General features: G+C 39.9%; 1 protein-coding gene across 4 annotated transcripts in view; it reads right to left on the reverse strand.

Annotated features, from left to right (window-relative positions):
• The window catches only part of osbpl9 (oxysterol binding protein-like 9), a 126169-nt gene that overhangs the window by 25911 nt on the left and 83971 nt on the right, over positions 1-16287 (reverse strand). For all 4 annotated transcript variants that reach the window (XM_078408541.1, XM_078408539.1, XM_078408542.1 and 1 more), the window contains 2 exons: positions 9517-9621; positions 4689-4848 (listed from right to left, as the gene is read on the reverse strand). In XM_078408541.1, the coding sequence (XP_078264667.1) occupies positions 4689-4848; positions 9517-9621 (265 nt within the window). The remainder of the gene's footprint in view (positions 1-4688; positions 4849-9516; positions 9622-16287) is intronic.

Raw genomic sequence — 16287 nt, forward strand, 5'->3', positions numbered from 1 at the left:
TTACTGCCGCTGCCTCACAGCTCCAATGACCCAGGTTCAATGACCCAGGTTCAATCCTGGCCTCCGTTGCTGTCTGTGTGGAGTTTATTGATTCTCAGTGCGATCATATGGGTTTAGACAGGTGCTCTGGCTCCCTCCCTCATTCCAAAAATGTGGGGATTGGTAGGTTAATTGGCTCCTGTAAATTACACCTCGGGTTCAGGTGAGTGATAGAATCAGAAAGGGTGTAGGGCGAGCTACATGAAGCAGATTTAGTGTGGAATCAGTGTAGTTGGGTGAATGGTGTTTGGCACAGACGCAACGGATTAAAGGGCCCGATTCCGTGCTGTTTGATAATGACTGGAAAGATGGAATTCATTCAATTGCAAATAATTCTTCTATAATGCTTAAAGTCCTCAAATTAAGATTTCCCCACTTTATAAATTAAATACTGCACACAAACAAAATATGTCTCTCCCAAAAGAGAAGAAATGTTAGTGATTGAACTGAACAAATAAGGAAGTTTCGATTTAAACCTGTAGGTGAATGCATTTATCTTCATATCACTAAAGAACTATTAAGACAGCAAGAGAAACCTTTATTGGCAATTCTCTTGTCTTGAACCTTGAAATGTAAAAATAGAACAAGGCAAGAGTGGTCCTACTCAGCAGGATGAGAATTAAGAGGCATACAGGAGAATGGGATGGTAAGGTCAACTATTCAAAAGCTGCAGTCGTGAAATCGATTACCTTTGCTGCAATCACATGGATTCAGTAACCTTCATCAAAGCTCTTTAACTTATTACCCATCTAATTTGCACTTAAAAAGATGGTAGTGCGCTGTTTTCCTGAACCATTGCAGTCTTATTATGAAACTCTCAGTCTTCTTGATTTCTGGATTCAGATCATGGTAAATTATAGGGATTAAAACGTCAAATTCTGGATTAGATGGATGTGAATTTTAAGGGTTTAATATGTTCAAGGTGGAGGTGGATATTTGGAAATTTCAGGTGGGGTATTCAAGGGTATTTACAAGAAAAGAAGGGTAGGGGGTCTTTTAGAGAAGAGGTGTGATGATGGGATACCTGAAGAGATGAACAGAATATGAGCCGAAGGAACTGTTAACAATGATACATAATAAGGAGGAATAACCTAACTATTCCAAAGTAAACATCAATACATGTTTAAAACACAAGATAAATTGAAGCCCTTCCAAGGTTTGTCAATGTGTTCTGTTACATAACAGAGTCTAAATTGAATAAACGAAAAAATGGAGGAGTAACTCAGCGGATCAGGCAGCATCTCTCCAGAACATTATCCCTGTGGTGATGTGAAGGAGGAGATTTAGGAATCATTTTAACTCCCCTTCCCATTCCTATACTGACCTTACTGTCCTGGGCTTTTTCCATTGCCAGAGGCCACATGCAAACTGGAGGAATGGAATCTCGTTTTTACAACCCTACAGTACGAAACATAGAAAACAGGTGCAGGAGTATGCCATTTGGCCCTTTGAGCCAGCACCGCCATTTAATATGATCAGGGCTGATCATCCAAAATCAGTACCGCATTCCTGCTTTCTCCCCATATCCCTTGATTCCGTTAGCCCTAAGAGCAACATCTAACTCTCTCTTGAAAACATCCAGTGAATTGGCCTCCACTGCCTTCTGTGGTTGAGAATTCCACAGATTCACAACTCTGGGTGAGTGTTGATAGACACAAAAAGCTGGAGCAGGAATAGGTGACGTTTCAGGTTGAGCGAAGGGTCTCAACCCAAAACGTCACCTATTCCTTTTCTCCAGAGATACAGCCTGACCCGCTGAGTTACTCCAGTTTTTGTGTCTATTTTGGTTTAAACCAGCATCTGCAGTTCCTTCCTGCACACAGCATGAACATTAAATTCTCCAATTTTAGGTGACTAACCGAGAAAACACTAACCTGGATGTATACCAATTTGTCCCTTTCCCCTTTCATCTACAGTATATTCCTTCCTTGGGCTACACGTTTTACGCTTCTACTATCCTCATCTCACATTTTTTGACTTTTCATCTCTGGCCTTTGTCAAACCATCCGCCAATCCAAAACCCCCTCACCTATATCTACCACAGACCACAATCAGTCAGAAAAATGGTTCTGACTCAAAACATCGTCTATCCATGTTCTCCAGAGATGCACACTCTGCTTTTACATTCACACCCAAGGCGTTGACAATCCAGGCAATAGCACATACCTGTGTTTACCAGAAGGAAAACCCATCAGAACATCTTTGATCGTATTTTCATGCATCTATTAATCAGCTTGTAGTTTTTGGGACCTAAATTATCATGCTATAGACAACAGTTGACCGAGAGAGTTCTATTGTTTCGAATAGATACTCAAGGTATTAGAATGTAACGAACAATGTCCTGCAAAGTACAGGGTTGAGCTGCGTCTATACTCATTATTTATAAATGTCTTGGATGATGGAATGAAATGTCATATATCCACTTGTAAATGACAGTGAGAGATTAAACTGGAAACAGTGCAGATAAAAGCTATAAATTAATTCATGAAGGGCCTAGCTCTGGGTTTTGGACCATGTTCCTTAGTCTTAGAATTATCAAGCAGAAATAGTTTCTAGCAATCAAAATTTCTCTTTTATAAAGTATTCTGTTCTGTCCTTTTTTGGGTGTAAACAGAAAAGTATGAATAAATTGAGAGAAGAGGAAAAAGTCTGGCAAAAAGATTTCAGGGTAGGCATATACAGGGTATTTTGCACCCAAAAGGTTTAGAATAGAAATACTTGCTAAATGGTGAAACACCAGAAGCAGTAGAGGGCCAAAGAGACTTGGGTGCACAGGAAGATCAATCATTAACATGTCACGGTGGTGCAAAAAGTAATCAAATTATTTGGAAAAAGGACAGATGTGCAAAGAAGTAATGCTGCAATAATGCAAAGTTCTTAGGTAGGAAAGGTTTGGAGTGATATGTTTGCAATTTATTTGGCATGCATGAGTTAGGCCAAAGGGCCTGCTTCTGCGCCGTTTAGCACTACAACTATAATTTATAAAAACTGAAACAATATCAAGTGATCTTGGGATTGTACTTGGATATATGGGTGTGCAACATTTGTTCACAAGAATGATACCTATACTCCAAGGATTAAATTAAGAGAAATTATTACATAAATCAGGATTAGAATTTAGAAAGGCAAAGGAATGATTTAATTGATATTTTCAGGAGAGTAGAAGAACTAATTGATGGGAATTTATTTCTGTTGGATGATATATGTAAGACTAGTGTATATAGTCCAAAGCTTAGAGCTTGGTCTTTCATGAACTAAATTAGGATACACGTCTGCAGCAGGAGAAATTTGGACAATGAACAGCAACCGTCACTCAGCTTTTAGTAGCTGTCTACTTTAAAATCCAAACCTGTGGCTCTGCAACAGCACCTAGCCTCTAACTTGAATACTATATTTGTATTTGTTATTACTTGTAATCCAGATGGATGGCCTCACATTTCCCCACATTAAACTACGTATGCCTTGGTAACTAGCTGCTTTCATTTATCACTGAGTGAAATGACAAACTGAAGTGCATTTGTTGAACTTGTTTTAAGCTGCTAAGTTTTGGGAAGAGACTGGTGGGGAATGGTTCTTCCCATTAGACTAAGAATACCATTACAAGCCCTCCTTGGGTTATGAACAGCCCGTACAGCCCAGACAAACAAAGGAGCATTTGATAGATTAGCAGGATGGATTTACCGTCTATTACAGAGTGCAGGCATCTCCTGCCATGTGGGAACTCAGATCACGGCAGTATCTGAATGGTTGTGGTAAATGCCCTGGTTTAACTACATCGCTCTCGTTTGGCCTGTTTAAAAAATATATATTGCTGGGCGGCCACATTTCAAACTTGCGAACTTGCGTGATAAAGAGTCTCAGGAATAAAACCAGGCCATGACCCGAGAGGAAATCTCAGGCATTTAAACCTTAATCATGTCCTGTCAAATCAAGGAGTAGGCCACCCAGCTGTTCTTCTCTTAGCTGCTTCTCCTCTTCTGTGCCAGTTTCCCAGAGACCTCAATTCCCTGATCTTTAATTAAAATGATTTACCTCCTCTGACTTCCTCAATCTTCAGAGGTTGAGAATTCCATGCCACCCTCTGCAAGAAAAATTCTGACATATCAATTTTAAATGTAACTATGTAACTAAATGCCTCGTTTAAGACTTTCCCATTAGTGGGAACATCTCAACATCTTCCCTTCATATCTCCTTTGGATCTTGTATGTTTCAATAAGATTAATCTCTTCTAAACACCAAAGAATAAATACCTTATTATTTTCTTAATTTCTTCACGGCAGGGTAATCCTTTTATCCAAGGAATCAGCTCAGTGAGTTTTTTTCTGGACTGAATCCAATGCTAGTACTTTCTTTCTCATTAAAAAAACCCAACAGTACCAAAAGGGAAAAGCAGGGAAAATGCAGAATGGATTTTTATTCTCTCCCAGGTTTCAACCTTAAACCAGTCTCAGAACAACACACACTACTTCACAGTTAGTAAAAAGAAAGTTGAATCTTTTGCAAAATTTTCACAAACGCTATAACACCAAGCATTTTTAAAAGAAAAAACATTTTGAATATAGCAAACAAAACTTTGGAAAATAACATTTCATTTACCATTGCTCTTTTTAATAGTTAAAAAATACTCATGTAATTTTTAATATACTCACTCTAAGCAACGTTTCGGTGAAGAATTACTCTGGTAGAATTCATCGGCATCATAGAATTCATCCTCACTACTAGAATAAGAAAAATCTGGCACGGTGTTTGGAGACAGATTTACATGGCTGGGTGAAGTGATGCTGCTGGTTGGTGCTGACTGCACACTTCCTAATCAATACAAATACACAATTGTACTTTGGATGAGATTGGTTACTGGGAGTTTTCTTCCCCCCAATATCAGAGATGCAAGTTAAGATCTGTTATTTTTAAAACTGTGTTTTGGCATAAAACAGGCAATTTTGTTAAAAAATAGCATACTGATTGTTGGATAATCTAAAACATTCAGCTGCTTTGCAACATACACTTTACTTCCCCTTATTGTTGTAACAGTTACCAACTATAGCTAAAGTTAGCTATTTTACTTGAATGCCAAGGCGAACTTGTCAACAACATGTGTCCTTTTTCCCAAATGAAATGCAGTGTGCACCATGTACATAATTATTTTCTTTCAGGTTACAAGTTGGAGGAATAACAGAAGCAACAGCACACAAGTGCTGCTCTGCAAACAACCACCCCACCAGCCCCCAAATAGACCTTTGCACACAACAGATAAGATCATTTGTTCATCCAGAGCACACATTTGTTTAAAAATATCCAAAGAGCTGGAGTAATTCAGCAAGTCAAGCAGCATCTCTGGAGAATATGGATGGGGGTGGCATTTCGGGTCGGGACCCTTCTTTAGTACCAGACTAGAATCTGAAGACGGTTCCTGACCCGAAAAGTCATCTACCCTTGTTCTTCATGGATGCTACCTGACCCACTGAGTTAGTCCAGCACGGTGTCATTTTTTAAAATACACCAGCATCTGCAATTTCTTGTTTCTGCAGTGATGGGTGATTTTTGTTTTCCTTCTTGGAATCATAAAATAAATTATTTATTTTTGATAATAGTTTTTCAAGAAATATAAATTTTTTTAAAATGATTGTTATCTATTTAAAATTGTATTTAAAAAACATGTAAATATTTTGGTTATTCTCATGACTTTTGTGATGCAGTTTCTCCCAGGAAGTCCTACCTGTCCTCACCTACTTTCCAAACAACTTCATCAACCACAGAAACAAAAGTACATTACCTTTTCTGTCCCAAACCCAACTTGCACCTAGGTCAATCGAACACTTTCCAATATTCTATTAAGTACTTATAATAATAATAATAATTTTATTTGTCATATGTAGGTTGGCACAGGGTCAACGATACAATGAAATGTATTTGACAAGACAACGGGTCACCTCAGCAATAATATTCCAAGGATAAATAAGATAAAAATGACATTAGCAAGGTAAAAAGACAATATTAAAATAATCAACATATATGATGTGAAATGTGTTTATGAGTTCAGAAGCCTGAAGCCCTGATGGTAGAAACTGTTCTTAAGTCTGGTGGTACACGGCAGGCTCTCGATGGGGCATCTGTAGAAGTTTGTGAGGATGCTGGCGTTCATGCCAAACTTCCTCAGTCTTCTCAGGAAAAAGAGTTATTGTGTCCGTGTGCAGTGTCCAAGAAAGGTCCTCAGTGATGTGCACACCGAGGAACTTAAAGCTGCTGACCCTTTCAACCTCAGCATCACCGATGTGGATGGGGAGGTGTCCACTCCCCCGCTGTCTCCAGTAGTCCTTGCACTTGCACTGAATAAAACCTGACATAGATTTTGAGATTACATAAGAACTTTTACAGAGATGATTTTGGGCCTCTTCAAAAGCATCAAGGTGCACAAATCCCCAGAGCCTGATGCGATCTATCCCAGGTTATTGAGAGAGGCAAGAGAGGAGATTGCAGAGGACTTTACAATGATCTTTGTATCCGCTTCAGCCAGAGGCAAGGTCCCGGAGGACTGGAGAGGAGCCAATGTTGTTCCTTTGTTTAAGAAGGGAAGTAGAGATAATCCAGGAAATTATAGGCGGGTAAAACACACGTCAGTGGTAGGGAACCTATTGGACGGGAACCTTTGGAATAAGATTTACTCGCATTTGGGAATTAGTTAATTAGGGACAGTCAGCACGTCTTTGTCCGTCACAGGTCATGCCTTAATAACTTGAATTCTTTGAGCAATGGAGTCATTGATGTTGTCATCATGAATTTTAGTAAGGCATTTGATAAAGTCCCTCATGGTAGGCTGGTCCAGACAAGTAAGATGCATGGGATCCACATTGACATAGAGTCAGAGTCATACAGCATGGAAACGGGCGCCTCAGCGAGTGGTGGGTGCCTGGAGTGCACTGCCAGGGGTGGTGGTGGAAACAGAAACAAAAGTGGTGTTTCAAAAGCTTTTAGACAGGTGTATATGCAGGGAATGGAGGAATATGAAACACATGCAGGCAGAGGAGATTAGTTTAACTTGGCATCATATTTGGCAACATTATGGGTTGAAGGGGCTGTTCCTGTGCTCTATTGTTCTTTAATAAAAGCCATTATGAAAGCAATTAGATAACTCTTATACAAAAGAGAAACAAGAGACTGCCTAGCCTATTCCAAAATGCAGTTCACGGACCGAGGTACACGCATTAGCTTCTTAACAACATGACATGTTAAATTCAAACCAAAGGATTTAACTTTTACCCTCTACCAAGACGATATCTATCTATCTATCTATCTATCTATCTATCTATCTATCTATCTATCTATCTATCTATCTATCTATCTATCTATCTATCTATCTATCTATCTATCTATCTATCTATCTATCATCTATCATCTATCATCTATCATCTATCGTCATCTATCATCTATCATCATCTATCATCATCTATCTATCTATCTATCTATCTATCTATCTATCTATCTATCTATCTATCTATCTATCTATCTATCTATCTATCTATCTATCTATCTATCTATCTATCTATTATTGTTATATTACTAAAACTCTCATCTTGTTTATATATTTGTGCGTATATATACTGCATTTTTGTATGTACCCGAAATACAGCCAAAACGGGAAAAGATAGAGCAACAATTTTAGGACCACCTTACTCACCATTATACTGCGGTTCAAATAGTTGTTATATTTTAAAAGTTATTCACTTTTTAAACTTTAATAAATCACTTTTTAAACTTTAATAAATCCCTTTTCCACTTGCGGATCAACTTGCGGATCAACGGGTCTGCGTGTTCGACGTCACAATGAGAACCTAACGGCTCCGCGTCTGCGCAGTTGGAGCCCGTTGATCTACTACTTACGTAAGATGGCCACCGGATCCGCGCTTGCGCAGAACAAACGGGTCCGTGCCTGCGCATTTGAGGCCCGTTGATCTATCACTTACGTAAGATGGCCCCCAGATCTTCGCGTGCGCAGTTGGGGGAGGGTTTCCACTTGGAGGGGGACGGGACCCGCCCGAGTTACGGGAGTGGCGGCCAATGAAGGAGGGGGAGGGGGGGGGGGGGGGTAAGGAGAGCTCTCCTGCTGCTGGCTGCCCGGGGTCGGGGTGAGTGGCTTCCCCCTCACCCGCCTCCGGGGGAGACTCTCCCACCAGCAACGGTCCACGGGTCGTCAGTTGAGGGAAGGTTGCCGGGCCCGCAGGAGATGTTTGGATCCAATGGGGGTTGTCGGGCCTGCAGGAGAGGTTTGGACACAATAGGGGTTGCCGGGCCGGCAGGAGAGGTTTGCACGAAGGGTTGCCAGGTCCACAGGAGAGGTTTGCACCCAACGGTGGTTGCCAGGCCCGCAGGAGAGATTTGGGCCCAACGGGTCCACGCCCGGCTACTATTTAATAAAATTTGACTTTTATCTTTGCCAACACCATCTCCAGAATTCAAGTACAGTAATGACACCGATATCAATATTTTGTTCTTTCAGACAAAAGAAAGCTAATTCACAATGTTTGCTAAAACTGCCAACCACTAAATGAAAAGCAGCAGTTTCCATTTCCATGTTTAGTAAGCCATTAAGGGAGGTACAATAGGATGGGCTTCCTCCTGGGGCCGAATCAAGCTGGGCTGAATGGAAATGCCTCAACAGAGAGAGCTGGTACTGGTCGTTGTAAAGCGACTCTCAAGAAGTGGGGTTATATGGACACTGAAGACGTCATCTGCATATGTGGCACTGAACCACAAACTATGGAGCACCTATTGAGATGTCCTCTATTGGAGCACGAATGTAAAGCTGAGGACCTCGCAGAGAACAATGATATTGCGAAGAGTTTTGGCTGAAACACAATATCTAACATGTGTGGACACGATAAGAAGACAAGGGATCAAAATTCTCACAGCCAGCAGATTAAATGCAGACATTGCAAATGTGAACATCTGTTCCAGTCATTAGACTATCATATTAACGATGAGTATGTCTATCTTGATCTATAAAATAACCAGTTGAGGAATAAATAGGTTAAATGCAAAATAGCAACAAAACATCAATATGGGCTATTAAATCTGATTCTCACAGGATCAGAATTCCAAGGATATAACTCAATCAATTTATTCCTATTATAGCAGTCGTATCAAACTGAGAAAGAACCTGTTCTCTAAACTCCTGTCAAATGAAAGCTTTCAATATTTTTCTTGGAGCACTACAAAAGCTGAACAGCTTTCACTCCTTTTACACTCCTGAGTGGAGCAGGGTAAGATAAGGCAGGGATTCCTAAGGATAACAAGAGCAACTGGACATGTGTCAGTCTCACTCATGAAGTTGAATGCCGATTCCCCATTTCTTATTACATATTAATAACTCCACTCACTGAGAAAGGTCAAACTTCAATGAAGCACAAAAAAATGTAATCTATATCTCAGCAGCAGTACATAGTCTGCAGAACAAAGAGAAAGAAATAAAATGTATCTAACCTGTACTGTTAGGAGTTGGTGTCTGGTGATTACCCATTGCATTAACAGTAGATCCCACAGCCAAAGTTGATGGACGCTGTTCTGCTTTGCATAACTGGGCAGGCTCTGTTAAAACAAAAAGCATCTTCAAAACTATGAATTACAGAGCCTCCTGAACAATAAACATTGTGGTGTACAATGTTCCGGATTGGAATCAAAAGAAAGTACAGCATGTTCTTTTGTGACTAGCCCAAAGTCTCCAACAGTATACACTGTACTTAATGTTTACAACACATCCTGTTTTTTTTTCCTTTTAAAATGTAATACAACATTTCAATACTAGAAACAACAGGATCAATTCTTAAAAAGCAATGTTTTATCATAGTTTAATCAGCATTGGAAAGATTCACGTTAATATTTCCTATTCTATTAAAACATAGTGGTATTTGCAAATGCAACACTTGGCTTGTAATACAAAATAAAATCAAGCATTCATGCATCATTTTCAACATGAGTGCTCAAATTGTAAGCATGTAACAACCATTTGCAGCGAGGCATCATGAATAATGGGAAGTCATTTACCCATGGAAACCAGGACCAATTGCCTTCTGTGGAAGTTATTGTGTTTATTTTATATTTCACTTATTCGTGTTTATTCAATTGCAAAACTTTACGAAAGACAATAAATATTAATACCTTGTATGATTCAGCCTGCTGGTTTAGCTGAAGTTCACAACGCACAATAAAATATGGAGGGGCTGCTAGCTTGTCATATCGGATTTTTAAAATTGCAATAAATAAAATGGAAATGGCTAATAATGGTTCCTTAATTATAGCTGCATGACATAGCACAGATATATGCAAAAACTGAAAATTTACCTTTGGTAACACCGTTATCTTGAGGAGAAATATCATTGTTTTCGACTCTCCAAACTGTCATTACAGTACACGAAGTTCCTATACTTGCACTGTCTACATGAATTTCTTCACCTTAGAAAATCAACTTAAATTATTTTCAAGTCATTTTAATGTAAAAATACCCAGTGATACTCTGTTACTTTATTTCAATTGATCAACAACTCTACCTGTTATCTCTCCCCTCAAGAAAACTCATTGATCATACTTGTTTTACAAAATTCACGCAAATTGCTCTGGATTATTCTAGATGGATTTATAATGATAATTACACTGTCCCTCAAATTTTTTATTTAACAATAATAAATATTAACACCTTGTGTCATTTATTCTGCTGGGTTATCTGGAACTCAACACACAACAAAATTCAGCAGGGATTTCTATATTGTCATATCAGATAGGAAAACTTGCAATAAGAAAAATGGAAAAGGCCAATAATGCAAAGGTCTTATAATTGCTGAATGACAAAACAACTGCAGGTTGACTGCTTTGCACCACAGCCTGATTCAGCAAGTCGAACGCCAAAGGACGCCGGAGATTACAAGTTGTGGACACTGTCTCTCCCTCTCCAATACTGAAAGGATCTATCGGGGACATTGCCTCAAAAAAGCAGCCAGCATCATTAAAGACCCACACCACCTTGACACGCTCTCATTTCACTCACCAAGAAGGTGCAGGAGTCTGAAAACAGTGACTGGCAGGTTCAAAAGTGGCTTCTTCCCAACCGCCAACAGACTCTTGATCACCATACAACACTAACCTCAACTGTGACCTATGGACTGTCTTTGCTTGCACTAGGGACCGCAGGAGTTTTTTGCACTAGTGTTGGGGTTATTAAAGTATTGATTTTAAAATACATATATATTATCTAAGCATATTGTGCTTAGAGGGCTAATATGCTGCTGCAAGCAAGAATTTCATTGTTCTGTTGTTGGTACATATGACATTGAAACACTCTCGACTCTTTTCAAAAGGTTGCCATTAAGATAGGTAGTCAGGCCAATAATTTATTGGCCCATTCTCTTGTTTATTAATTAAATTATAACAGGATAGTAGATTTTGATTTGAAGGATTGGAAAATGATGATAGGAACCTCTGAATTTTCTTCCCTTGCTTTTCTTAACATCCTAATATTCACTTTATCCACCTTTGCAAATCAGTTTATGTTTAACAACATTACTTCTCTCTCCATTTTAATCACACTAAATACATCATACTTTTCCCTTAATATCTGTAAATTCTTCTCCAAAGACAGGCAAAATATCTTAATTTTAAAATTGCACTTGTGCCTTTGCCTGCCACGCTCAGATTATGTTTTTGAACTCAAAGGTACCACATTTTATTTTGTAATCCTCTAGCCCTCTGTCTGTAAAAGGCATTGTTTTAGTTTTTTATGCCAGTTCTTCTCATGCACTTTTTTAGGCTTCCTAATTTCCCTTTTATTTAACCCTCACACCTCCTATACTCTGGTAGACTTGCTGAACATTAATCTTTCAAAATCGACACAACCTTTCATTCTTTGCCTTATCTAATTCTGTCTACTCCTCTTTATGCAGGAATACGAGTCCAGATTTGAAAGTCTCACTTGTCTTCCTCCTTGAAAGCCTCTCACTGGTCTGAAGCCGATTCACAATGCCTCCTGATCATTTTATTTAAAAATCAAAAGTTACTCTGCCCCATCCGATAGCTGGTCTACTTGTCCTTTTCCATAACTATACTAATTCTATCTTGATTTGTATCAGTAGCAATGCACCATTTTTGTCCAACGATACCCATTCTACTTGTCTAACTTTGGGAAGGGAAAGCCGAGGAATCATGCACCCGTCTTCATCAGTGGGAGGGTGCTGGAGAGAGTCAACAGCTTCAAGTTGATAAAGCTGCATTTCATGTATTCTAGGGATTTTGCATCTTCTACCAGTTTATATATATTAGTCAAAATGCATTTGAAGACCTCACCATCACTTCTGTCCCTCCCCCCATTCCTCCATCCTAGTTGTTTTACCAGTTCCACAGTACTCCATATTGTTTCCCTCTGGAGATCACACCTTCCCTAGACAACAATGGGATTACCAAAGGAAATTTGTGACCAGCCCTGATTAGTCCAGGTCTTTTCTCGCCTCCAGCTCTTCACCAATCTCCCCCCCCCCCCCACCCACCCCTTACTTTTAGTCCAAAACGTCACCCATCCTTTTTCTCCAGAGATGCTGCCTGACTCGCTGAGTTACTCCAGCACTTTGTGTCTACCTTTGTTATAAACCAGGATCTGCAGATCCTAGTTTCTACTTATAACCCTGCCTATTGTTTGGTAACTCTTAGGAGACTCCCAGTAGTATCACATTCCCCCTTTTGTTTCACAGTTTGGATCCACGTCCCTTCAATTTCTAGACATCTCCAATAAATTCCAAACTTTGCTTTAACCAACACTGACAATCTCAATTCCATTACTAAAAAAAGAAAAAAGCCTAAAGACCCTTCAAGAACATAGAAGAATTCAACATAAAAACATCTACCATGGCCCATCATGTCTAACTGACCATGATGCCAATCTAGCTGTTCCATATGCATGCATATGATCTATATCCCTCCATTCCTGCATGATTGCGCGTCTGTCTAAATGCATCTAAAGGTCAGTATTGTATCTGCTTCTCCTACTACCTCCCCTCGCAGAACGTTCGATGTACTTACACTGTGTTAAAAAAACAAAAAATGGCCCGTTAACCTCTTTAAAATTTGCCTGTCTCACCTTAAACCCTTGCCCTCTAATTTCCACCCAAATAAAAGACGACATAATACAATAGACAATAGGTGCAGGAGTAGGCCTTTCGAGCCAGCACCACCATTCAATGTGATCATGGCTGATCATTCCCAATCAGTACCCCATTCCTGCCTTCTCCCCATACCCCGACTCCACTATCCTTAAGAGCTCTATCTAGCTCTCTCTTGAAAGCACTCAGAGAATTGGCCTCCACCGCCTTCTGAGGCAGAGAATTCCACAGATTTACAACTCTCTGACTGAAAACGTTTTACCTCATCTCCGTTCTAAATGGCCTACCCCTTATTCTTAAACTGTGGTCCCTGGTTCTGGACTCCCACATCATTGGGAACATGTTTCCTACCTCTAACGTGTCCAACCCCTTAATAATCATATATGTTTCAATAAGATCCCCTCTCATCCTTCTAAATTCCAGTGTATACAAGCCTAGTCGATCCAGTCTTTCAACATACGACAGTCCCGCCATTCCGGGAATTAACCTAGTAAACTTACGCTGCACGCCCTCAATAGCAAGAATATCCTTCCTCAAATTTGGAGACTAAAACTGCACACAGTACTCCAGGGCCCTGTACAACTGCAGAAGGACCTCTTTGCTCCTATACTCAACTCCTCTTGTTATGAAGGCCAACATTCCATTGGCTTTCTTCACTGCCTGCTGTACCTGCATGCTTCCTTTCAGTGACTGATGCACTAGGACACCCAAATCTCGTTGTACATCCCCTTTTCCAAAAGACATAATTTAGATAATCTGCCTTCCTATTCTTACCACCAAAGTGGATAACCTCACACTTATCCACATTAAACTGCATCTGCCATGCATCCGCCCACGCACACAACCTGTCCAAGTCACCCTGCAACCTCACAGCATCTTCCTCACAGTTCACACTGCCACCCAGCTTTGTGTCATCTGCAAATTTGCTAATGTTACTTCTAATCCCTTCATCCATATCCAATACCATATCTGTGCCTCTCATATTTTATGCAATTCTGTCAGATCTGGCCTCAACCTCCATGAAAACAATCCATTTGTCCAACCCTTCCATTAACAAGCTGCCATTCAGTAATGTCTACAATATTGTACCTCAATATATCCTCAGTGCAAGTTGGTCAGAGTTTGCTTTCTTTTCAATGGAAATTAATTTACGGATTTCCTTCAATTTCCAATTTTGAACCTTTAGTTTAGTTTAAAGACACAGCATGGAAACAGGCCTTTCGGCGCACTGAGTCCATGACCCAGTTCTATGTTATCCCACTTTCTCATCCAGTCCCTACACAATAGTGCCAAATTTACATAGGCCAATTAAACTACAAACCCACACATCTGAGGGAGCTCCTGCGGGAAACTCATGTGATCACAGGGAGAACGTGCAAACGCCACACAGACAGCGCCCGAGGTCAGGATGGAACCTGGGTCCCTGGTGCTGTGGGGCAGCAGTTCTACAAGCTGCGCCACTGTGCCACCATTTCTTATACTCTGTTTCCATTATATTTCTCTTTATATACATGTGACAATGAACTCGCCTTTTCTAATTTTCACTTGCCTTCAGACTCTATGCATCAGTCTGATTAGTAAGGGAAATGTAGCTAATTGTCCTGCTTCACAGATGACAGATGCACAATAGAGACCACAAGATACCTAGCAATTAGCTGCATAAAATATCAAAAATATTAAATCTTGCATTTATATTAACATTTTACAGCGTCCTTTGCACGGTAAACAATATACAGTGCCCTCCATAATGTTTGGGACAAAGACCCATCATTTATTTATTTGCCTCTGTACACCACAATTTGAGATTTGTAATAGAAAAAAATCACATGTGGTTAAAGTGCACATTGTCAGATTTTATTAAAGAGTATTTTTACACATTTTGGTTTCACCATGTAGAAATTTCAGCCGTGTTTATCTATGGTCCTCCCATTTCAGGGCACCATAATGTTTGGTACACATGGCTTCACAAGTGTTTGTAATTGCTCAGGTGTGTTTAGTTGCCTCATGCAGATATAAGAGAGCTGTCAGCACCTACTCTTTCCTCCAATCTTTCCATCATCTTTGGAAACTTTTATTGCTGTTTATCAACATGAGGACCAAAGTTGTGCCGATGAAAGTCAAAGAAGCCATTATGAGAAACTAGAATAAAACTGTTAGAGACATCAGCCAAACCTTAGGCTGGCCAAAATCAACTGTTTAGAACATCATTAAGATGAAAGAGAGCATTGGTGAGCATACTAATCGCAAAGGGACTGGCAGGCCAAGGAACACCTCCACAGCTGATGACAGAAGAATTCTCTCCATAATAAAGAAAAATCCTCAAACACCTGTTCGACAGATCAGAAACACACTCCAGGAGTCAGGTGTGGATTTGTCAATGATCACTGTCCGCAGAAGACTTCATGAACAGAAATACAGAGGCTACACTACAAGATGCAAACCACTGGTTAGCCACTAAAATAGGATGACCATATTACAGTTTGACAAGAAGTACTTAAAAGAGCAACCACTGTTCTGGAAAAAGGTCTTGTGGACAGATGAGCAAAGATTAATTTATATCAGAGTGATGGCAAGAGCAAAGTATGAAGGAGAGAAGGAACTACCCAAGATCCATAGCATACCACCTCATCTGTGAAACACTGTGGTAGGGGTGTTATGGCCTGGGCATGTATGGCTGCTGAAGGTACTGGCTCACTTATCTTCATTGATGATGCAACTGCTGATGGTAGTAGTATAATGAATTCTGAAGTGTATAGACACATCCTCTCTGCTCAAGTTCAAACAAAGGCCTCAAAACTCATTGGCCAGCAGTTCATTCTACAGCAAGAAAATGATCCCAAATATACTGCAAAAGCAACAAAGAAGATTTTCAAAATCCAAAATGCTACTTTGAGAATCTGGATCTCTGCTTAAAGGGCAAGCAGATGCGTATCAGTTTAATCAGCCAAGTAAATCATTAATGTGCGGTGAGAATCTGAACCAGGGCAAATTAGAGTCGTGTAACATTTTTGACATTCAGTTCAAAGAGCAAACTAGAGGGAAACAAAGATTAGATTAAGAGAAGAGATGGAATAGCAATTTCCATGAGCTTTGCGCGCTCCATCATTAAATT

Source organism: Rhinoraja longicauda, chromosome 11, assembly GCF_053455715.1.
Source record: "Rhinoraja longicauda isolate Sanriku21f chromosome 11, sRhiLon1.1, whole genome shotgun sequence".
Lineage (NCBI taxonomy): Eukaryota > Metazoa > Chordata > Chondrichthyes > Rajiformes > Arhynchobatidae > Rhinoraja > Rhinoraja longicauda.